The sequence below is a fragment of the Blennius ocellaris genome (genome assembly GCF_963422515.1).
Source record: "Blennius ocellaris genome assembly, chromosome: 2".
Lineage (NCBI taxonomy): Eukaryota > Metazoa > Chordata > Actinopteri > Blenniiformes > Blenniidae > Blennius > Blennius ocellaris.
The window spans coordinates 7,492,254-7,516,272 of NC_137651.1; the positions used below are offsets into that span (position 1 = coordinate 7,492,254).

A 24,019-nucleotide genomic window follows, 5' to 3' on the forward strand; every position below is an offset into this window, starting at 1 on the left:
CAAAGTGGTGAAGGACAAAAGTAGAGACAAAACAAGAACACCTTGGGAAAGGAACTTTTTTTTTTTAAGGAAGCATTTGAGCTAAATGTCAATTGATTGAGTGGTGAGTGTTTACTTTAGAGGATTTAGAGGTCAAGGACAGCAGATGCGAATTAATACTTTGGAAGCTCAAGTATAATCGCACATTGTGTTTAAAGCCTGCATTCAGGACCCAAATAAAAAGGGATATTTTATCAAAACATTTGGTAACACAAGCCTCTCGGCCAAACGGTAACTATAGTCAAACCTACCCAAATGTCACTGTCACAATATAATTTAATCCTCTTCATCATCTCTAAGAATACTTTCCTCAAGTCAAGATTGTCAAAATGACAACTGAGGTCGTCTTCTGATGACTATGAGAAGTTGAACTTCTGATTTCTTTTTTCTTAAACCATTACATCACACAAGAGGACATTAAATAATGAAGCAATAGTTGAAGCACTTTGTACTACAATAATATGTGATAGCTTACCAAAGCTTTAGCAAAAGCTAGTATCAAATATTTTTAATGGCTATTCAATATTTTATTTTTAGATCTTGGTTTACATGTGTGCTTTTTGATACATTTAATTCAGGCTATTTCAATAAATTCTCATTGAATCTAACATTGTGGCTTCATTTTATCCAGGTGACTAGTGGCTTTGTAAAAACAAAAAGATGTGTCTCCTTGTAAACAACAATATTTGTGCACATATTTTTCTCTCAATATTGATGAGTGATGCATATCAAGGCAGCAGAATCAGAGACAAGATCCATTCTTTTTATATAATGCCTTACTCCTTGTCAGTGCTGACAATGCAACTTGACCGCAGAGAGTTTTGCCGGAGATGTAAATATACGCTTCTACCAGGAGTTTGTGTAGCCCTGAGCTGATAGCCTCTGGCAGAAATTAGGAGGAGGGCGCAGAGGTCTCTTTCGTATGCCTCTTGTTACAAATTACAAACCTGGCAGTCTCAATGAATGTTGACACCAATTACTTGCAGTAATGGACTAACTTCTCTTCAGCTTTCTTTATATTTTTACCCGAAGCTCATATCAAATGATTTCAATAATGGCAACTTTTTCTCAGACAGAAATCAAATTATTGACTTTCATGTTCATCCAATGTCAAACTGTAGCTCTTTTCAGTTTTAAAAATGATCTGCGTACATCGTAGTGTGTTCAATAGGGATGCGTGCAGCATAATACATTCATATAGATAAAAAATGACAAAGACCTTGTGAGATCTACTCACACTTACCTTTTCTGAAGCGATAGGGTTGAGGGAGTTAACTGAATACATTGAGGACGAATACACCTTCTAATTACTTTTTCCAATTGATTTTTCCCTCCTTTTTAACTAGTCAATTAATCTTATTTACAATTTTCATTTCATCAACAGTCAAACCAGAAGCATTTGTTGAGCATAATCACAAGTTATTGTGTTAAGAAAATCTTCAAACACTCTCTTTTTTAAAGTTGACACGGTCTTACTTTTATCCTTGTCGTGACTCCTCCTCAGCTGCTGCAGGAGACTGCCACAGGCCTTCAGCACTGTCTTCAGCGCACGCAAACCCCAGTCGTAGTGCTGCTGAGGAGTCAACAGTTCCCTGAGAAGACAAAGAAAAACCCACACATTTTCACACATATTCCCATACTGTCAATTGACTGTAGCACTTAGGGGTGGTAGGCACAAGATAATTTATCCACAAAATCAATACACTACAATAGACTGCTGAAACTGTATTAAATGGTTTCATATATATTCACTTTTCTTGTGTGACTTGAACATTCAAACACTCCGATCATCACATACAAAAACAGGAACTGGCAATTGATATGTTAATGGTAATAATCTCACAAATTGTATTGATCGTTAAAAAAAACAAAAACATGATTTCTACCTGGCCAGGTTAAAGATTGCAACCAATTTGCGTCCAAGTATTTCTCCATTTTTGAAGCCCTCGGAGTAAAGGATGACTTCAGCGATGAGCTCATTGTCTGGCTTGCTCATGGCCACTGGCCTGAACAGCTGCTTCAGGTTGTCTGGAAGCTTCTGTCTGCCTCCATAGCCTTTCCCTGCTGGGTTCATTGTGATGAACACCCCAGAGTTTGGGTTTAATTCCACCTAAAGCATGAAGAAAGAACACAGCAATATGAAAGGAACATCATACTATAATCAGAAACACACGTTATGTGAAAAAAATCGACGTTTTTAAAACATTATTTTCAGTCAACTTTGTTTTGAGTGTCTCACCTCATTTCCCAGCAGTTCACAGGTGTTCTTGTGGTGTTTGAGTGAATCTTGAATTGCCTGGATCTGCATGGAGACAGCAGACAGCACAGCTTCCTCTAAGCGGTTGAACTCGTCGAAGCAGCCCCAAGCTCCACATTTCACCAACCCCACAAAGATCCGTCCCATTGACTTCACATCAATTCCCTAAAAAAGACATTACACACACACAATGGGAAAAAAAGAAGCATGCGGCATGTTCTGAATTGCCAATCATATCTGATGTAAACTTGTTTGTGTAGAAATCTAAACGTCAACATGTCTTTACTACACATCCTGGATGTTCATTCAAATGTTTTTGTCTTGAACTCAATATTGAACTATTTTTAGAAATGTGCTAGTATCATTTGCTTTGTGTGACACAACTGTGTATGCTTGTTGGTTAAATGTTCAAACTGATGCTGAATTGTTCTCGTGAACAGCATATGTATACCTCATCACAGTTGAATACTAGAACTTGTCGTCCAAAGAGCCCCCCTAAGGCTTTGACTGACTCGGTTTTGCCTGTGCCGGCTGGGCCGTAAGGATTTCCCCCAAGCCCCATCTTCATGGCCTGGGTCAAAGTTAGGTAACACTTATCAGTCAGAGGAGTGTGAACCAGTTTAGCAGCATTCCCCTGGGAGACAGGTGGGACAGATGAAGGAGAATGTCAGCGATAAAGGTCATGGAAAGCACGGTAGTGGTAGAAAAAGCCAACTGAGAATAAAACCAAACAGACAAACAATGAGAAATTAGGAAATGAATCAAACAAACGGAAGACAGGCAAAAAAACCCCCCCAAAAAACAGGAAGGCTAAATCTAGTATAACTGTTCATGGAATGGCACAGAAGATATGCAGAATTCCTCATTTCTACATAAACAGTGCCCCCAAAAGGAAAAAAAAGGGAACTCAATGCAGTCCTGAAACGCATAACGTTTTTTGAAAACATAATATGATGGTGAGTTTTCAGAGTTCACATAGTTTACATTCAGGACACAAAAGGGCATGACCATATCAATGAAAGTGAATGTAAAATCCTTGAACCTGTGCATGGATTCAGGAAAGTCCTCTTGTTTGCCACGCCACAGCATTACACATATGTACATACATATATAACTATTTATGATATAAATACTTTTTTTTGACTGAGTGTGTGCAATAGTGTTGTTATTCCTTTGTTGGTGGAATGTGAATTAATAAAAAAAGGGATAATTATGTAGCAATGTGGGACAAAATATGTGAAAAGTGAGTAAGTTCATCACTAAGTTTCTAATATCTAAACAATGAAGAAACCCAGTGGGGTTGATTTATTTGAGATTTAAACTTGTTAACAATTAAAAAAACAACTATAATTCTAAATAGAACATAATTCAGGGTAGTGGTGGTTTGGAAATTCCCTGGTTCGATCCCTCAGCTGTGAAAAATTGCATCAGGAAAGACAAATAGCTGTAAAAAAAAAAAGGAAGGAAGAAAGAAAAAAACTTCAGCCCTATCAAACATGAATCGATCATACCATCCATTCAATTAAAAAGTGAACTGTCACCAAAAAGTATTGGTCTTACGACAACAAATGAAGTAATTGTAATTGTTTTTCAAGACTCTTAGTACTCTACAGACTGATCTGTTGGGCAAATACATAACAAGAATGCTTATTGATTGCTCTGGTACATAGAAAAACATGGCTGTCTGCATTTACACACCTGGTATTCATATGTATAGCTGAATTGTGCATCAACCATTTGTATGTGGCAGCATTTATCAGGTCCCATGTAGAAGCGAAGCTGCTTCTTCCAGGCCCAGGCATCAGCGCTGGTAACTCCTGCCTGACTCAGTTGTTTCACCACACTGATGTTATGGATGATATCAAGGATCAAGGCCTTGAGCTTCAGCTGAAGGATACTGGACTCTGTGTAAGGAAACATGCATTAATCACAGGTACAAGTACATTAAGTGACTCCAGTCTGAAAGAAATTGCTATTTGTGAGGACATCAAACAATCCAACATAAAATGATTGTGACAAAAAAACAAAGAGAAAACATATACACTGCGTCAAATGCTCTCCACCCTGTCGTGACTTCTTTGCCAACATGGAGCTTGCTCCCAACTCCACTCTGAGTTTATGGCCCATTTATGTAGACTGGGTAATTAGATTATTCTTTTAGCCATTACTTCAGCCACTTTAATCAGTCCAACTACTCAATAGCCTCTTTAAGCTACCTACTTCTTCAAAGGGAGCCAGTAATCGAATGAGATATTATCACGAAATTGACTGCTGTCTCAAATATGAATGGTGAATTTGTATGCAAAACAGGATCAAAAGGAATCGTAGTATCTCTAAACCTGAAACATCATGTTGAAATATCAGGTACAATAGCCGATTTGTTGAAAAATTCGCCTCCAGTTCCACTTAAAGCAAAGCAAACTCGCATTGCTTTTCACAGATGCATGTTTATATGACACATGAGATTTGAAACTTGGCAGCAATATCCCATGAAATGATGCCAACAAGTAGGATTATGGAGGAGCTTTTCATCTCATGCATGAATAAGAAACCTTGATTTATATTTAAAAGTCCTTTTTGCAAATTCAACTTCCCAGGAAAAAGCTCACTTGTCGTGCTTTATGTAGTCATATATTCATCCCCAGGTCATTGAATTAGCCTGCCAGCGACTCAGTCGACAGCTTTAAAGAGTACGGCTCCCTTCTGCACTCCCACTGGCTATGAGGAGATTCACACAAGTGCAGTTATTTAGCATTAATCTCTCCAACAACAACTGATCACAGAGCAATCACTAACAACACAAGGGGGAATCTCGTAATGGAGTAAAGTGCAAGTGTCAAGTGGCTGTTGTTTATAAGGGCAGTCACAGAAGCTGATTTGGCGAAGAATTTGGCCAGTAACTGAAAAGGCTGAGCAATGTGCTGGAGAAACTAATGGGCAGAAAACAACAGGAGAGAATATGTGCAGCAAAACCCACGGGAAGATTTAATCTTCTCCAACGTAAGACGAATCATCTGAACAGAGTCCAAGAACACGCAAAGAGTCGTGAATACACTCATAGAAGACAATGGGGATTTTGCCAGTGCTATATAATGATACAGTGCCCCAAGTAGGAGTCTTTTTTTCGAAAATATGTCCCACTATCTTCAGTTCTTAACTAACAGGTCAATGATTCGTGGCCACCAGGTGTCAGAAAAGGTCCATAAATATTGACAAATGTCAGGCACTGCTCTATAATACTATTATTTTATTTATTTTATTTTATCTTTTTAAAAAGGAAACTGCCAAAAACTAATAATAATAATAATTTCAGCTTTATACAACAGTAACATTGGGTAAATCATATAGGACTATATCCACTGATGCTTATGAACGCAAACCTGTGTTGGTTTGCTCGTCTGGGCTGGTGTCCACTGTCGTGTAGTGCTCCAATTTTCCTTTAAGCTCAAGCTCCAGCCGCTGCAAATTCTGCTCTTTAAAAGCTCTTTCCACATCTTCAGTGAACTGGATCTGCTCAGCAAGACATAAAATCTGCGCAGAACATAAAACGTTTAAGAGTTATTTTCCTCTCTCGTGGGTCATACTCTTTTAAAAGCAGCATAGAATTTTAACTTGAAGGAAGCATAATCACAACAGTATTTAACCCGGTTGATGGAATGTGCGTCGGTGTGAGTTGTGTATCGTCCTGAAAATTGGTGAGGAAGTGTGTTCTTTTATTTTTTTATTTTTTTTTGTTTCATCTATAGTCCCCTTTTTATCTCTGTAAGAAAAGATTGTATGTGGCACCACCACAGAAAAGGAACTGGAGTGACCTCTAAATTAAAATGGAAAAAAACATTTAGAAAAAATGTGTTGGCAATCCCCTTGTTGTATGCATCAAACCATCCCCTCTCATAAAGTCTGTGTTCAAGCTTTACAAACAATTGGTATCCTTGAGTAATTTGTGGCTACAAATGAGTAGTTTCATCATAAAACCTACATTTATAAACATAGGTTTAATGGGGTTATTTTGTAATAATGACCAAAGTCAGGTTTATTATTACAATATTAAATAGTGTGTTTTTCAAAAAGAACAGTTATTGACATATGATTAAAACTGGAACCTAAAAGGTGACACTGTTACGTGATTGCGTTAACATACCTGTGATGGATAGCGAGAGGGGTCCACCTCTCCTTTCTTCCCAGCGGACAGACAGTCGTACAACAGGTTCTTCAGAGTTTCTTTCATTTCTACAGAAAGTTCATTTAACCACACCTACAAAGAAGGAAAAAAAAAAAAAACATTGCACAGCTGCCTTCAACAATTACAACAATCCAATAATCTCTTGTTAAAACTGAAGGAAACGAACGTACAGGAATAAAAGATACCTCCATCACAAAGTATAAATGTGTGCAATGCTTTGCGGACTTACCTCGACGAGACTGGAGATGTGCACAAGGTTTCGGAGTGACACTACCTCTCCTTCCAAAGAGCACATGGCAACAATGTTCTGGCCTTGCTCATCAAACACAACACTGTGTATCCCTGCACAGACAATATAGTGAGATTACCGTCACTGTCCATCAACATCTGGTAGCAACAAGAGATATAAGATAGGAGATAGGTAGCCCAGAGAAGGAGGCATAAGCAAAAGTGTGTGTACCAGATCAGATAAACAAGAGAAAGCGGTACAACAGAGCGGCGACAAAAAGAGAAAACAAAGGATCTGACCTGCAAACAGCTTCTTGAGGTGTGACTGGATGACGCTTGGGTTTGTGGCCTGTCCAAGAATCTCTAAAAGATCATCATCACCTATAAAATAGAACCGCGGGAAGGCAGAGCGCTTCTCCTGAAAAAAATGAAAAACAAAAGATACATCATCAATAATTGCAGTTTTCCCAAGCAGGATAAGAAACATGTGTATGTCTTTGCACACAGAAACACATATACATACCTCCAGGAATTCATTAAGTGACTTTTGGCAGCGCTGCAGTTGATCCAATATGGTGACCAGGGAGCTTCTGATTCCTGCCCTCAAACTTAGAGAAACCACTCTGTTGTCCCTCTGGATATCTGACATTATAGACCTGTTCCACACATGGAAATAGTTGTATTTTAATGTTCTTACTTTCACTAGTTTATCAATGTTACAGAAAAGCTCTCGGGGTGTCAGTATTCATAGTCACAAAATAAAATGAGAGTACCTGAAGTCTTCATCGACACGTTTAAAGCGGGCCTCCTCTCGAGGCAACGCTCCTCGTCCAAAGATGGGCTCTAAATAAACCCAGCGCCTCTGGATGGCATTCAGACTGAGCAGGTACTCGTCTAAATCCGACAGTCGAACTTCCCACAGAGAGACCTGGTTGCAGATGGAGTCAACTTATTATCCCTGATTAGTCTGGTAAGGATGTTTAGGATCTTGATGGTTGGTGAACTACAAACAGCGAAACTCAAAACTCAAACTATCTTCAGGTGAAATGACCCCCCAAAAAAGCAAATCAAGCAGAGGAATTATAAATTCAAGGCTTTAAACATTACCTTGTCCTGGAAGCTGCGATAATACGGAGAGTCTTTTAGAGATTGCAGCAGACAGCGGTTATCTCCAACCTGGATGGACAGAAAGAGATGATGAAGCCAGTGTTTGCTAATCTGTAAGATTTAATTTATTCTCAGTGTATCTGCCAGTAGTCCAGGCACGCACGCACGCACACACACAGTTTACCTGGTTGACAATGTCCTTCCAGTCTTTGATGAGTGTGAGAATGCGTTTGCTGCTGTCTGTGTACTCAGTGAGGTTAAAGACAGCTGCAGCTCCCCACAGATCCAGCTCTCTCAGTGCTTCTCTGATTGTTACCTCTGCCTGAGCGCGGCTGTTCAGGTCCTTCAAAAGACAGTTTGCTTTAGTTTGTGTCAATAATGTAAAAATGCAAATATAAAGGATGCGCTGGTTTTCACCTGCTGGCTATCAGTGATCATAATTATGATATTTACAGACGAAACGTCTTTATCAATTATGATCCTTATCAATGATCACAATGTTGTCTTTATCATTTAATTATTGAAAAGTAATTCAAGGAGGTAAAGATCCCTACAGTAGTGCAACCTTCTACTCAGCAGCCAGATGAGTGTATGTGTACAAACCTTGAGCTCTGAAGTCTTTTCTATGATGGTGTTTGCCACACCAAGAATATCATTGAAGGTAAGTTTCTCTAAGGTCGTCCCTCGAGGGAGACCCAGTAAACGGAACATGTCAAGCCAGTGGTCCTGAGACAGATGCTCCCCGCGGACATATTTCAGCACTGGAACCATATTCTGAAAGGTGCCAGAAAAAAAGAAAAGAAAAAGAATGAAAAAGTACCGGTACTCAAGTTTGACATACCTAAAAGCTCTGGTTCTAGACTTTCCTACAAAAAGCCTCCACTTTGAAATTAGGTGATTTCATGTGGGTTTTTTTAGGTTCATGGGTTTGCCCAATGAAAAACAAAAAAGACACTATTAAATACCTTGTATTTGTCCACTTCCCCTTGTAGCTTAACAGACATGGCGGTAGGTTGCTCCAGTTTTCTCAGTCTGTCTTGCCATGTGAACAGAAACTCCTCAAAGACATACGTCTTACTCCTGTAAAACATAAATCGTGAACAATTGTCATCACATGACTTAAACACAGCCATGGCAAGAAAATAAACACTACCCGAGAGAATGCTAACATCTGTCAGGCTGACGCTGAAATCCTGACCTGAATGTGATCCAGTCCTCGTGAGCCTTCTCAGTGAAACCCTGCTGCCACTCCTCATACAGACCCCACATTTGGCTGTACTCCTCCATGTCTCTCTTTGTCTCTTCAGCCAGAACGAAATCTGGAGCCTCCAGGTCAAAATAGGAACAGTCCTCTCTGTGAGCAATGGAGAACTTTTAATCAACAGCGTATTGTCCATGACATGAGGGGAAAAGATGTAAATCCAAGTAAGCAATCTACTTATATATGACAATAGACTTACAGCAGTTTAGTGCGCACCAACTCCATTTCTTCAAACTCTTGCTGTTTGTCCCTGATAGTCTGGAGACATGCAAGTAGTGCAGCATGGTCATCCTTCTCAAGCATCTCATCTTTAGGTTTAAGCTGGTCCCAACGTGCTTTAAAGCGCTCCAAGTCGGCCCTGTACGCACTGATACGTTCTGCAGCATTACTCCGCATCACCTCCACCTGAGATGCATGTAAAAAAAGAAAAAAAGTGAGCAGTGAAAGTTGTTGTTTGTGCTTGACTTGGTGAGATTCATGCATGTTGTGTGCCATATGTTTCAGTGGGCAAACATCACCTGCTCTTTGATCATCAGTTGATGACTCTCCATAATAAGTTCCAGTTTGTCCCACTTGGCCCTCAGTGAGGAGAGAGAGTCCAAGCTGGCGCCAGCCACAGCTCGCAGCAAGCGGTTCTTCTCCTCAGCCCACTGAAACTGGGGAAGGATCTGTACACATGCATGGAATAAGTTAGTTTCCTTTTGTGTTCAGAAAATTGCAATAAATTGTGACTCATAAAGTCCCAGAATTGCAAGATAAACAATACAGTGAAAGTCCAAAGACAAAAAGTATTTATTTTTAATTAAAAATATGGAAAATTCCACTCCATTTCTGAAATCTCAGAATAGGATAGACAGATTTTCACCCCCCCAAAAGAAAGTGTTGTTCAAACATCCTACTTATCATGGTTTATGTGTGGGTAACTCTTACTTCAGGTTTGCGAGCATGTATCTGGTTATATTTTCCATTGGCTGCGCCAATCTCCTCCATGCTCTCTGGTCGATTGGACAGGACCTCCATTGATTCAGACACAAAACTTTCAATTGCCTGCATGTGACCTGAAAGGCACCAAGAAAACATGGGTGTGAAAAAAAGAAAGAAAAGGAAAAGGAAAGTGAAAGTAAGATGAGCGGGGATGTCATCGCAGAATGAAAAACGAAATCAGAGCAGAGTGAAAAAAGAGGAGGGGGGAAACACTCCTCTTTTCCTTTTCACTCTGGTGTATTACACCAGAGTGAAAACTATGACTTCAACCACAAATTACCTTGAGTCGACTTCCGAAGTGAAAGAAGCAAAGTGTCAAACAGCCTTTGGATCAGGTCATCGATGACGGCTTTTACAGGCTCACAGTTGACAGTGATACAGTCCACCTTCTCCTGACTAACAAAAAAAAGGAGAATCCCCAAGTTGAAACCTGATATTTTAGATTGAGGACTAAACCCAAATTAATGGATTTCAGCTTGCCAGCTCCAAACAATCAATAAGGCCAAGCGTGTCCTCTCACAGATGAGGTCTGGGTTGTTTAACTTTTATACCCGTTTATGTTCTTCAAATTGTAAAACTCAACAAACTGAGCTGTTGCAGTAGTATCTGATTATGATGCTACAGTTTGTAACAAATGAAACATGGTAAGACTCTATTAAATATTCTTCCCTAAGCCTGAGTTTTAAGCACCAAAATAGAATAGAGTGAGAATCATGATTTAATATACATCTCATAGACACATGAGATTATATCTCAGGTACACTTACTATTATTGAAAATACACAATGCATTCTACAGATATTTCTACATTAATAACATATGTAGTAAAGAGCATTTAAAAAATGTCAAATTATATAATTTTGACCTCCAGTCGCTATCAACACAAAAAGGGCTTGAAATAAATGTTTCATGTATAATCAAGTTGTTTGTGAGTTTCAATCAATTATCAAAGAAATTATCATATGTATGTTATTATAGGCATGTACTGAAGTAGATAGTGTTTATGACAGAAACATTAACTTCCTTTACTTTTCTGAAAATACATATAATACTGTCCATGCAATGTTGGGGCGTGTGTGCATGCTGTACCTTGGTAGCCGTTCAGATTCTTTTCCTTTGCCTTTCAGAGCTTTGAAATTTCTCTCCCAGTCCTGTACAGAACTCAGATGCTTCTCCACTAACTTTTCTAAATCCACCTGCCCCAGGACAACCCACTCCTAAAACACACACACACACACGCACACACACACACGCACACGCACACGCACACACACACGCGCACACACACACGCACACACACGCACACACACACACGCACACACACGGTTGAGTAGCAGAGCATGTTTCCTTTTTTAACTGGGGCAAAGTTGACAGAAACTGCACAGTCCCAACAGGACATAAATAATTGATTCAAAAACAGAACCAAGTAAAGGGAGAGAGTAAAGATAAGTCTAGTTTCAGCTGTGGGCCTCCCCCTCTACAACTTAGGTTTGCTGTCAAAATTAAAAACATAAAACACAGCGCTCACTGTTCTGTGACAGTATCATAAAGGGGAAATGCGTATAAGTTAAGCGTGAACATGATCAGAGATGCATGACATATCCCAGTGTATCTGTTTTAACTCAGTCATGGCTCACTGCAATGTTGTGGAAATGATAAAACAACAAGGATTATTGCTAACCTTCAACGTCTACAAAATGGCAGCGCGTTTATGAAATGTAATTTGTATATTCACAAAGTTTCAACTTCTTATGAGGCTGAAATAGCACCAACAGTGTAGAAGAATAGTGTAATTGCTGCAGAATGCAGTGAATAACACGATTTCATTTGAATGAAGGTAATCATCTCTTGTTACTAATCTCTTTTGTAGCATTCTAATAGGAAGGTTAATATTGAATCTCTGTTACAATTAGTTATGAAGGCAAAATAATCTGTTGTTCAAGCACCTTGAACTTGTGTTGTACAGCCTGCAGGCGGGTGAAGAGGTCCTCGGCTTTGCTGAAAATGGTGAGAAACCCGGAGGCGTTTCTGTCAATCATGATGTTGAAGATGAGCTCCTCCCCCTGAGCGCTGACGCCTTTGAACTGGTTCGGGATTGAGATGAAACGCTTCATCTCTCTGAAATAGCGCGCTCGCACCTCCTCAAAAGGTGGACGGAACTGTAAGCGGCCCTGCCTTTTGTGAGGGAGAGAGTGAAAGATACAAGTTCCAGTAAGCAATGCATGAAAAATGTATTCATTGGTGAGAACAGAAAAAGCATCATTGTGAAGTACATGAAATAGAAGTTGAGATAAAAAAACAAAACAAAACGGGTTTTTTTGTGTCGTTTCAGAAAGAGGTAGAAGATGACAACCTACAGATAAAAGAAAAAAAACAACTCAAAGAGGAGAGCAAGACAGATTTGGAATTGTGTGCACTCACTTGAAAGTAAGATCGATGGGTATTTCAGGCAGGTTCTTATTCAGAGCTTCCAATCCAGTCTGATATTGGTGTTCGAGAGCCTTATAGAGCTGATGATTCCAGTGCTGACGCCACGCCCGCATGTCATCAGGCCTGAAGCCCTACTCACACATTCATGAGTAATTTGTACAAATGCATAATTTCAGACTAATTTTTTTTTTCTTACAAAAACAGTTTTACCAGAAACTAATGAAGTACCTGAGCTTCCAATGTGGCAAAGCCGGTGCGGAGCTCCTGGAGGCCGTCCTTCCAGCGCTGCTGATGTCTGAGTAGGTCTACATTCATCAGTGTCACCACCTGTGATATACAATCAGTGGAGCAGACGCAAATGCAAAGAACAATTAGACAGCGTACGTGAAGATATTGCACAATACACACAAAGTATAACAGAGAGCACGCTTGTGGAAAATACAAATGATTGCCAATTGTTGCAGCTACCTTTTCAGTAAAGTCAGTGTGCCATTTCCGCAACTTTCTGTTCTCAATGGAAAGTTTCTCAGCAGCAGACTGCAGCTTGGCGATGTACACCTCTAACTCTTTGGGGTTGTCCCAGGTGATCTGAAATTTACCACCCGAGTCTTTTGAATGACAGCGAGGATTCTGATGGGGGGAAAAAGAAAAAATAGAAAGTCATTGTGTTATTTGAAACATAAGATGCTGTGTTGCTGCATGTCAGAAACTAGTTTATATACAAGATTTAAAAAAATATAGGGATAAAGTTGCAACTTTTTTCTTTTGTATGTGTAAAGTTTTGTAAACTGATAATAATTTTAAAAAAAAATGTTGTTTGGTGTTGTTCATCCACAATACCTTGATGACCTGTTCGAATGCCAGCGCAAGACCGAGCATCATTGGTCTTTGAGAAGGAATCATCTGCTGGTCAATGGTGTTGTAGAAATGAGCCACCTGCAAAACAGAAAGTATAAGAAACATAAATAAGCATGTAAATTTAAGTGTGTTGGTTTCTCTTCACTTTCATTCTCACCTGTTTTAGGACAACAGCTTGTCTGTAGAATTTGTCTGCAGTGTTGGAAGCCTGGAGAATCTTGGCTGGGATGGGAAAGCCCAGGGCAGAGAGCTGCCTGACTTCCCGGAGCAGACTCTGCAGCCTGTCCGAGTACTGGATCTTCAGCCTGCCGTCCACATGGTCCAGTTCCATTACGTGGCTACTGGCTTGAAGACTGCAAAGAGGAAGAAAAACAGTATTTACTCATGTGCCTGCAAAACACAATGTTAAATAATGTGATTAACGAACATGGAGATCATCAACGGCGTGAATCAGCAACAAACATTCATGCTGCATTCAAACCTGATGCCGGACTTTGGGTCAGCCAGTCCAGACATGATGTCTCTGGACCAGTCCTCGAACTGTTCCTGTTCATAAGCCCGCAGAACTTCCAGCAGGTCATCACAGAAATGCAGGAAGCCTTTGAACCCAGACAGGTCTGAGAGCAGAGCCTCAGCTATGCGGACTGAGTCTTCCACCTGACAAATGCAAGCACACATGAATAAATTAATACTAATATACAGTTCTGTTGTCATGATATTTATTTACTTTACTTCATTTATGTATAGTACTGTATTGATCCCCAGAGTGGAAATTCGACTTTGAATTAACCCATCGGTGGTGGGGGGGGGGGGCAAAGGTTTTGCTCAGGGACACACGGTGCTTGTTTTTTGGGAATGTGGAAGGAAACCGGAGCCCCCGGAGGAAAGCCACGCACACGCAGGGAGAACATGCAAACTCCACACAGGAAAGCCCCCAGCCACATTTGAACCACCCTCTTGCTGTGAGACGAGAGCGCTAACCACTGCGGCATTGTGCGGCCTAAACTCAGATCAACATATATATATTATATCATATTACTTTTTAGCAATAACTTTGTAATTATTCAACAAAAGTTAATTGTCTTACATACAGACGTCAGCGAGAGACCAGAAAGTTCACACTGGCACAAAGATAAGACATCAGTTACCTTGTGCAGTAGCTGCCGCACCCAAACTATTTTGTTCACCACCTCAGGGAGGTTCCTTCCGATGAGCGGGCCGGACTTGTCTCCAGGGTTTCCGTGGCACCGACTATCAAAGTCAGTCTTCAGGCCTAAGAAAATCAATAAATTCAAGAGAGGTTGAGCATGGAAAGCCACTCTGTGTCATCAGTGACCTTCCCTACATTAAATACTTTGTGTTAACATTTTAGTAGACACCTGATCATTTTGTTTTCGTCAGTGATGATGAGTGAGTGGATATATCGACGTGTAAGAGACAGGGAGTCTTGACTTTCACAGCAACAAGCAGAACATCTGTTCACAATCCTCAAATACAGAATGCACAGACCACACATCACCATCATGCTGCACAGTGGAGTCGTAGTCAGCATGCTCGCCGCACAGTGAGAAGGTCCCTGGTTCAAATTTTACTTTGTTGTAATGTAAGAACATGAAAAGCTCCCCTAATTGCTTCCATGGGTGATGAGTAGCTGCCAATGCCATGCTGAGCTTGTTACAAACCCCTGCATACATCATTCCATAATGATTGAAATTTCTCTCTCACCATGTAAAAAGTGCAAAAGACAAAATCGCAAACCCTTGTTGTAGTCTAGTAGTCTGGCCAGAAGAGTTTCTCTCTCAGGCTGCAGTTCTTTGTTGATAGTGGGACGTTTGATCAACTCCTTATGCTTTTGGAACACCTGTAACAGCTGGATTAAAAAAAAAACATGCATTAAAAATGTTACTGCACACAAGATGTATTAATGTGATCAATAGGACAGAATACCTGCTGCGGATTGTCCTGGACATCAGCAATGTAGCTCTTCAGTCTGCCGGCTACCTCCTGCTCCGAAGGAGCCATGAGGCGTTCAAACTGAGCCACTGCTGCTCTCCACAGGGGCTACAGAGAACATACAAAAGTAAGACTGTGGCGCGAGAGAACAATTAAAAAAAAAAAAAGTATAATCAATCAAAAGTAGATCGTGTGTAAGATTCCACCTAAAATGATACAAATGGCCACTGCTTTTCCAACTGCACAGAATAAAGTAGTCACAAAATTTACCACAGCCATTAGCTGAATGCCGAGGCTAACAGGCAACTATTAGGTTTTTAATGCTGTATTTAAAATGATCATTGATGCTGGAAGCAAGCCACAACACATTGAAGGACCTGCATGATTTATCCTGCTCCCACAAAAGGAGGAATGGGATGGCTTAACTATGGCAAAGCAAGATTCATTACCTCGGTGTACGGGTTGTAATGAAGAGGATTAAGCCCAGAGAATGGTTCAAACACACGATCTGAAGTCAGAGCTTGCTGCTTGCCTCCAGGAAGCAAAGATAGCAGTTTCTCGTGAACCATACGCAGCGTCACCACCTTGAGAAGAGGCAGAGCATCATGTGATCAGCAGGTTATCAGTGTCCCTCGCTTCATTTAGGATATGATGACTGATGTTCTGGGGTTCTTTAAACAAATTCTGACTGAGATGCTAAGACTGGATGACACTCCTGGAAAAATAATGGAGATGGCTTCACAAAGATTGGGAAAGTTTTTTTTTAAGTTCTCTGACATTAATAGAATATAAGGAAGCATACTTGAATTTCCTTTCATATTACAAAAGAAAAAAGACCGTGGCCTGTACTACTTTTTTCTCTGTTTGTCTTTTGTTTTTGGATGTTTTGCTTTCTTTTTTTTTTTTGTCAAATATTTTTATTGGTTTTTACATTGGGAGGTACAGACACATGTAAAAACATACCAGATGTACAACAATGGTCATCTCTCAATGTAATTAAACTCGCTACAGTAAAACGTAATATAAAACCAAGGTGCATTGGAGAGCAATTCTCCCTTCCCAAACAAAATAAATCATTCACTCGCAGCATTCACACCACAATACGAGACAAGACAAGACAAGACAAGGACTCAAGGGTTGAAGATAATCACAATGAAAAATTATGTAAATAATTAAATATTAATTAAAAATAAATAAATAATAATAAAAAACAAACAAACAGAACAAACAAACGAACACACAAAAAACCAAACAAAAACAAAAACAACGACAACAATAACAACATGATGTTTTGCTTTCTTTTAGATCTATATGGTTGTAAAAAAATTCATAAAAGACAATAAAAAATAAATAAATAAATAAGTGGTAAAGAACGAGCTTTGTCTGCTCACACTGCCGCATGCGTATATATTGGGCTCCAAATTAAGCAGTTCTTCATTTCAAGACAAACATGGCATGATTGTCAAAAAGTATGACAAATTACAAACTGTGTTAAAGTAAAAGATGAAGACACGATTTAACAATATAAAATAATCAAGGTGGGGAATAACAAAAATAAGTTTGCATTTATCACCATTGTATCACAAAAAATTTCAAATGACGCTTCAAACAGTAAAAGAAATTAGTAAGTGAGCCTTTATCCTCAGTCTATTTATCATCACCATGGTCAACCTTGTTATGATCTTAAAAGAAAAAAAAAAAGTCAAGGCATAATTCCACCTAACTGACGCAACCGCTTCAATACAGAGAAACAGAAAGAAGGAAGTGGTGAGAGAGGGTTTTGGTGTACTCAGAACATATTTTACCTCATTCAATCGTTTTGCAAGGCAATGCAGAGTCTGTGGGCAGTGCTTGTTTCCCTTCCAGGGACAGGGAGCATGTCTCATCCATATCTGCAAAAAAATAAAATAAAAAAATTAACACATGCTCACAATCCTATTCCCATCACCTGATCGGATGAGATTTGAATGTCTTCAATCATTTTATGCATACTACTGACTCCATTATAATGTTTCCCCATACCTGCCCAGTCAAATGCTCGCAGGCCACCACCCACTGTTCACAGATGGAAATGCCTGTTCTCAGGTTCTCTCTCACTGATACGAATGGCTCCTCAAAAATTGTCACATCACTCAGTTTCCTTTGGACATATCTTCCCAAGGCTCCACCTTGTCAAGTATAAATGCAAAGGAAATTAAAATAGACAATAAAATGTCATTTCAGCAAACATAAACAAAAGAAAACAATTGTACTTGCAAACAGGACATCTGAAACACATTATTTTACTGGTTAGTCTCATGGTAAGGTCAAATAATCATATCTACAAATGTGATTGCCAAATACTGATGTGTACGAAGGAAACCAAAGGCAGTTTCAGTTCTCAAAGGTTACGCATTAACAGCATCATGTCAGCAGAACGGTCAGTGCATTATGAGACGTGACGTCCAAATGACAGAATAAGACAGAATCAACAAATATCTGTTAACATTTCTTGGGTTTGGTCATTCATTGTACGTCTACGAGAGACCCACCGATGACATCCATCAGTCGGACCATGCGGGTCTCTCGATAAGGTTCGTAATCAGTCTGCCTCCACACGTCATCCAGAGAGTCTCTGCTTTGTTCCACCAAATCCACAACATCTGGCATCGACAAGCCGTCAAGACCGCCATACTCCTGGTGGAGACATGGATAGATTATCAGTTCAATTCCAGGGAGCATGAATATAGGCTTTCAAAACAATTAATACGTTCACACATTTTACAGTTGGAAGCTTTTCAAATGTCAAATCCAACAATGTAAAACATGCAATGTTCCTGGGTAAGAAATCACTCACTTTTTGATCAATTCAATTCGAAACTAAATTGGATATTTCTACATCAATTTTAAGGTTGTAGTAATGGTTCCTTATAAATAGTTGTCCGCTTGCCTACCTTTTGAATGGGCTTGAAGAGCTCAGTGAAATGTGAAGCCCTTTCTCTCACGCTGTTCTTCTCTGCAGACTCGGAGAGATCAGCCCAGTACTGGAACTCATCACAGGGAGTCAAGATACCTACACCCAACACAAAAACTGTTAGTATGTTGCTTTATGACACCAGGCTATAGTCCACTTTAAATCTATGGGAAAAAACATATATACATATGAAAAAATATTCCAGCTGAAATGGAGTGTGTTGAGAGACTATGTGTGTCGTTTTATGAAAATGTATTTGAGCAGTACCCAGGACATCTTCCTCATCACGACCCTTCTTGGCAGAAGTGTGCGCTCCAGACTGACGAACCACTGAGCCCAGCCCGAGCTCCAGCTCGCTCAGAAGGCCAGCCAACTTTGGGTCAAATGTTGAACGCCAGCGCTCATCCTTGAGAGAGCAAAAAGTGACATGCTTTTGACTGCACGGTGTTTCTTTCTGCTCTTGCATGTATTGTCTTATTCAATCTATATTTTGCTATTGTGTTTTTTACCTACATCAAGTGAGAAAAATATCCTCAAATAACTTGAAATAAGTAGGGAATTGAGATGTCAAGCAGAGTTATGAACAAATGTATGCTTTTTTTTTTTTTTTCAAGAGCACCTCCCAACGAGCTCACCTTCAGCAGTACAGGGGCAAAAACCCGTTTGACAGCCTGGTAGAGAGTGTTGATGGGAGAGTCCAGCATGGACGACACCAGGACGCTCTGATGAAGGTTATCCTCTGTGATCACCGTGGGTTGCAGTTTAAAGAACACCAACACTTTCTCTTTGGCGTCGGCCACAGCTTCAATCTGTTTAAATGATAAACGATGAACAAAAAGGCCAGCTTTATTGTCAACACTCAAAACAAATACATTCTCAAAACAGTCTCCATCCCTGATGTACAGTGAGCAAACAGCATAATCTCAAGAATGGATTTCTGCAACTCATATTTGGACCGAGGGGTCACCAGTTAACCTCACATGCAGGTTTTTTGGACCGTGCGTACCAGAACAAACCACACACACAGCAAAAACAAAAGACACACAGAAAGTCCCACTCAAACCCACAACTTTCTCACTGTGAAATGAGTGTTAACCACCGCTCCACAGTGCTGCATATTGGTATTTAAAATTCTCAAATTTGGGGGCACCTCTTTCAATGCGTTTCATCTTTTCGGGATCTTTTCAGAGCAAAGCAGTCCTTGGAAGAAGTTTTATTTTGTCTCGGTTTACATGATGCCCTCTAAAATATGGCTGTGATCAAATTCAACTGAATTATCAAAACGTCTGTTGTCGTCAGATGTTTAGCTTTATTACTTTAGTAACTGTTGCAACCTCTTTGCACAATAGTGGCCTCGAGGTTAGAGAAGCGACCTTGTGATCGGAGGAGATTTGCAGGTTCAAGCCCCACAGCTGCCTGGTTGCCACTGTGGCTCCTTGAGAAAGGCCCTTGAGCCCCGCACGTTCCCCAGACACTCCAAAGTAGCTGCTTGCTGCGGACTGTTTAAAGAAAACACATTTTGCTGTACTTTCTTTGTGAATGTGTTATATATGTAATTGCTTTACCTTGTTTGACAAGTGCAGATCACCATCGTGTCTGCTGAAAGACAGGACAAATTCATTCCCATCATCCAAGAAGTTATTGAGCTCTGGACTGTCAGTCAGGGACGAGGTAGGTTTTAGTCCATAGAAGTTTCCAGTCGTGGTGAGGATAAACCTCTTGCGAGCATCATCTGAATCGTGGGGCATCTTTCAGCTGAAACCCAAAGATTGACCATGTGTAAGTCTTATCAGGAACTATGTAAAAGCAAGCACACATATTTGCTGTATTAACTGTATATATTTTCTGCAGGAAATGTTTGTTTTTGGTATCTGTGTGTAGCCAGGGAGGTATCATATTCAAACAGACGCAACAGTGCAGAGGCTATACATTGTACAGTTTCCGGCATGCTGAGCAAAAACCCTTCACAAACAGGTTTCTCTGGCAGCCCAGCTTCGAAGGGGAAGATAAACTGTTTCGGGGAAGTTCTGGGAAAGCCCCACCGCAGAGCAAAAGCTGTAGCCAGCGAGCTAGCTTTAGCTTTAGCTTTGCTCATGTGAATGAAACTTACGAACGTGACCACAGGCTTAAGTCGGCGCGTTGGCACAATGACTGAAATGCAGTTTTCATACCGATTCGCCATCAAGTGTTATAATCGAGCCGGTCCCATAAGCTAATGCAAGAAATGCAGCTGCAGCAATGTCTGTGTAGCATGCGTGAAGTCGGTGTTGCCAAGCAACGACGGCGCCTGCCCCGAAGCTTACGAGCCGCCATTTCTCTCTCAATACCGGAAATTACGTTTCTTTATATAGGAAGTAAGTATTCGTGTTCTTGAAAATATTTGTATTACTTTACGTGACACTTTGCAAACATACAGAAGAGTATTCAGGCCATTGAAGAAAAAAATATTCGGAGGTAAAAAAAAAAAAAACAACCAAAAAAACATTTACTTTAAAAAAGTTTGAGTTTGAGTTTGACACTTGGGCATGAGGGCAGATGGAGATGAATCAAACTTGTAATTTTTGATTACGAGACGACTTTGCTACTAACTGAGCTCCGCCGCCCAAAAAAATAACTAGCCATTTCCTTTTCAGTCTCTTTACTGACATTTAGACAGAATTGTGTGAGTGCTGGAAGAAATCGCACAATTACTTTCCAGTCTTCCAGTCATCTGTGTGTGTTTTTTGGCTCACGTCTCTTATAGTTTTTATCCAATTGTGACCATTCTAATATCCAAACGTGCAGCAAAATGCATTTCTGCAGAATTTTAAGCTTTGAAAACTGACTTTACTGTGTAGTTAAAGTCCCACGGTACACATACAGCCAGACACAGTCCAATTTCTTCTTTGTTCTGTTACAGACTATGTTTAGCATTTTTGTATGTTTCCGAATCTGAACAATTAGCATAAAAATGTACTGCAATCTCTACATAAAGCCAGTTTTAATGATGCAAAATACGGTGAAATGTCCAAAAAAAAACATCTATAACAGTTGCATTTTGCAGCCTTTGCATACTAGCCATGGCAGTGTAGCATTGAGGCCACTGTTAGTTTTCATGGCAGGATCACAGACATCTCAGACACCCTTAAAAAGGCTATGCTAAAATCTAATGCTTTCTTTGCTTGGTCAGCTTAGGGGCCAAAATGCAGGCTCTTGCGGGACAGTTTTGGTCTACAGGCCTTGTTTGACACTCCCAATTTAAATCATTAAAATACTGGTTGAGGATTGTGAACAGATGTTCTGCTTCTTGCTGTGAAAGTCTAGACTCCCTGTCTCTTACACATCGATATATCCACTCACTCATCATCACTGACGAAAACAAAATGATCAGGTGTCTACTAAAATGTTAACACAAAGTATTTAATGTAGGGAAGGTCACTGATGACACAGAGTGGCTTTCCATGCTCAACCTGTCTTGAATTTATTGATTTTCTTAGGCCTGAAGACTGACTTTGATAGTCGGTGCCACGGAAACCCTGGAGACAAGTCCGGCCCGCTCATCGGAAGGAACCTCCCTGAGTTGGTGAACAAAATAGTTTGTGTGCGGCAGCTACTGCACAAGGTAACTGATGTCTTATCTTTGTGCCAGTGTGAACTTTCTGGTCTCTCGCTGACGTCTGTATGTAAGACAATTAACTTTTGTTGAATAATTACAAAGTTATTGATATAAAGTAAGATGATATAATATATATAATATATTGATCTGAGTTTAGGCCGCACAGTGGTAATCGCTCTCGTCTCACAGCAAGGGGGTGGTTCAAATGTGGCTGGGGGCTTTTCTGTGTGGAGTTTGCATGTTCTCCCTGTGTGTGCGTGGCTTTCCTCCGGGGGCTCCGGTTTCCTTCCACATTCCCAAAAAACATGCACCATGCATCCCTGAGCAAGACCTTCAAACAACGCCCCCCAGCTCCCCCTGAGCGTTGCTCAAAAAAAAAAAAAAAAAAAATGTTAACACACAGAGTATTTAATATTGGGAAGGTCACGGATGACACATTGTGGATTTGAATTTATTGATTTTCTTACGCCTGAAGCCGTCGGTGCCATGGAAACCTTGGAGACAAGTCGCGCCCGCTCATCGGAAGAAACCTACCTGATGACTCATTGCTTACTGGTATTGAAACTTGTCACAGCAAATAAAGCAAACAAAGGCTCTGTGTTGTGTATGAAGCAGATTTATTGACTGATCCCGTTGAACAAGAAGCCAGGTGGATCAAGCATATGGCTCGAGGACAAAAACAACGTGTTTGGGGCCCGATCTTGGCAAGCAGACTTTGCCAAGTTTGGGAAAAATACATTAAGCTGCTAATTCTAAGTCTTAGATTGCACTGTTTAAGCAATATCGAGGTACATAACACCACACTAAGACCTGAGGCAAGAGATGAGTGAAGTGAAAGTTGCCTTATCACTTGTGAAATGGCATTAACATCAAATCTATTCTGGGATGCCTATAATTAATTACTGTTTCTTGCCTAAAGCATGTAGAGATAATTGTTATCACACCCATACAGTTATCAATACACAAATGACGATATAAACAGACAACTCTATAAAAGACTGGATGTTAAAAGTAAAGGAGCAATAATGCCCGTCGTTTGCAACTTGAAGTTAGGATTTTCTCAGACACACTTAGGATACTTAAGGAAATCCCCAAATGTTATTGTCATGGAAAAAAGTTTTCTTCGAAGGCTTGTGTCCCTGTGCCTGGCAGTATCATGAACCAGCCCTCGGCATTCCCCCTCTCTTCAATAAAGTGAGCAAAGTCACACATGCATAATTTCAAGCACAAGCACACTCTCTTCAAAGCTATTTGTCATGTCAAAGAAAAGCTCTAATGAGCAATTAGAGAGATGTGTTGAATTACAGGAAGTTAGCCATTATTAAAAATGAATGACCTGTTTACATATCACATTTTGTACAGTACCATAAAAAAGTGAAAAGCAGAAGTGAAAAGTATGTGCTTCAGAATGAGACAAAGAAAGAGCGAGGGTGAAGCACAGCGGTTATTCACAGTGATGTTATATCGAACCAGCTGTCAGAGTACACATGTGACCAGAAAATTGCATATCACCTGTAACAAAACGGTGAAAAAACTTGTCCATCAGCACATTCCTTGTCAGTCCTTCCCGACTGTTTCCGTCTTCTGCCGTTTTCACATCTGCTGTTGTCAAACTGCCAAAATCCCTTGTACTGTCGCCAGTGACAGTTTCCCACACCCTTGACTGTCAGTCCTTTCTTCAAAAGGTCATTGAACTCTGTTGTTGAGTCAATCTTTCTTGAATAATTATTGTTGAAGAGGATAAAGTTTACTTTCATTTTTAATATTCAACTACACTCAGGAATAGTATAAATAGTGCATTATTGCTGTACTACAGAAAATGTTGAAAAAAAAAAAGTTTTAGCAAGATATAATTTTCCTGCTCATTTTGAAATGTAAAATTAATTTAGGCAGGTAAATGATTGGATCGATACAAAAGTTAAAGATCTTCATTTAATTCAGACAGGTAGAATTACCACATGTTGGCCAGGTGCAGTCAGCCGTTGTTAATTTAATGAAGTGGACACCTAATAGCACTGCCACCACATATGTTTAGTGTGAACTAAGGCTGGACTTAATAAAACATTTGAAAATCTTTGCTCATTCTAATTATATGATTTTTTTCTGAACCCTTTATGGGACACTGATTTCATGACTTGGTGTGGATGTTCTTTGTGATATTTCAGTTCTGG

The 24,019-nt window shown here is 40.0% G+C and overlaps 1 protein-coding gene across 4 annotated transcripts in view; it reads right to left on the reverse strand.

The window, feature by feature from the left end:
• The window catches only part of dync2h1 (dynein cytoplasmic 2 heavy chain 1), a gene marked incomplete at its 5' end in the record, with an annotated part of 100,662 nt that extends 80,661 nt beyond the window's left edge, over nt 1–20,001 (reverse strand). For all 4 annotated transcript variants that reach the window (XM_080504075.1, XM_080504073.1, XM_080504074.1 and 1 more), the window contains 39 exons: nt 1,516–1,631; nt 1,926–2,149; nt 2,279–2,461; nt 2,748–2,930; nt 3,995–4,200; nt 5,677–5,827; nt 6,438–6,551; nt 6,709–6,821; nt 7,008–7,125; nt 7,231–7,363; nt 7,481–7,635; nt 7,815–7,883; nt 7,999–8,157; nt 8,418–8,588; nt 8,780–8,894; nt 9,013–9,168; nt 9,275–9,480; nt 9,594–9,743; nt 10,006–10,133; nt 10,340–10,455; nt 11,149–11,276; nt 12,006–12,234; nt 12,481–12,620; nt 12,718–12,816; nt 12,958–13,119; nt 13,330–13,425; nt 13,505–13,700; nt 13,829–14,004; nt 14,496–14,620; nt 15,106–15,217; nt 15,295–15,408; nt 15,750–15,884; nt 17,106–17,192; nt 17,323–17,468; nt 17,832–17,976; nt 18,234–18,352; nt 18,521–18,659; nt 18,889–19,062; nt 19,819–20,001. In XM_080504075.1, the coding sequence (XP_080360201.1) occupies nt 1,516–1,631; nt 1,926–2,149; nt 2,279–2,461; nt 2,748–2,930; nt 3,995–4,200; nt 5,677–5,827; nt 6,438–6,551; nt 6,709–6,821; nt 7,008–7,125; nt 7,231–7,363; nt 7,481–7,635; nt 7,815–7,883; nt 7,999–8,157; nt 8,418–8,588; nt 8,780–8,894; nt 9,013–9,168; nt 9,275–9,480; nt 9,594–9,743; nt 10,006–10,133; nt 10,340–10,455; nt 11,149–11,276; nt 12,006–12,234; nt 12,481–12,620; nt 12,718–12,816; nt 12,958–13,119; nt 13,330–13,425; nt 13,505–13,700; nt 13,829–14,004; nt 14,496–14,620; nt 15,106–15,217; nt 15,295–15,408; nt 15,750–15,884; nt 17,106–17,192; nt 17,323–17,468; nt 17,832–17,976; nt 18,234–18,352; nt 18,521–18,659; nt 18,889–19,062; nt 19,819–20,001 (5,671 nt within the window). The remainder of the gene's footprint in view (nt 1–1,515; nt 1,632–1,925; nt 2,150–2,278; nt 2,462–2,747; nt 2,931–3,994; nt 4,201–5,676; nt 5,828–6,437; nt 6,552–6,708; nt 6,822–7,007; nt 7,126–7,230; nt 7,364–7,480; nt 7,636–7,814; nt 7,884–7,998; nt 8,158–8,417; nt 8,589–8,779; nt 8,895–9,012; nt 9,169–9,274; nt 9,481–9,593; nt 9,744–10,005; nt 10,134–10,339; nt 10,456–11,148; nt 11,277–12,005; nt 12,235–12,480; nt 12,621–12,717; nt 12,817–12,957; nt 13,120–13,329; nt 13,426–13,504; nt 13,701–13,828; nt 14,005–14,495; nt 14,621–15,105; nt 15,218–15,294; nt 15,409–15,749; nt 15,885–17,105; nt 17,193–17,322; nt 17,469–17,831; nt 17,977–18,233; nt 18,353–18,520; nt 18,660–18,888; nt 19,063–19,818) is intronic.
• Nucleotides 20,002–24,019: the final 4,018 nt, after the last annotated feature.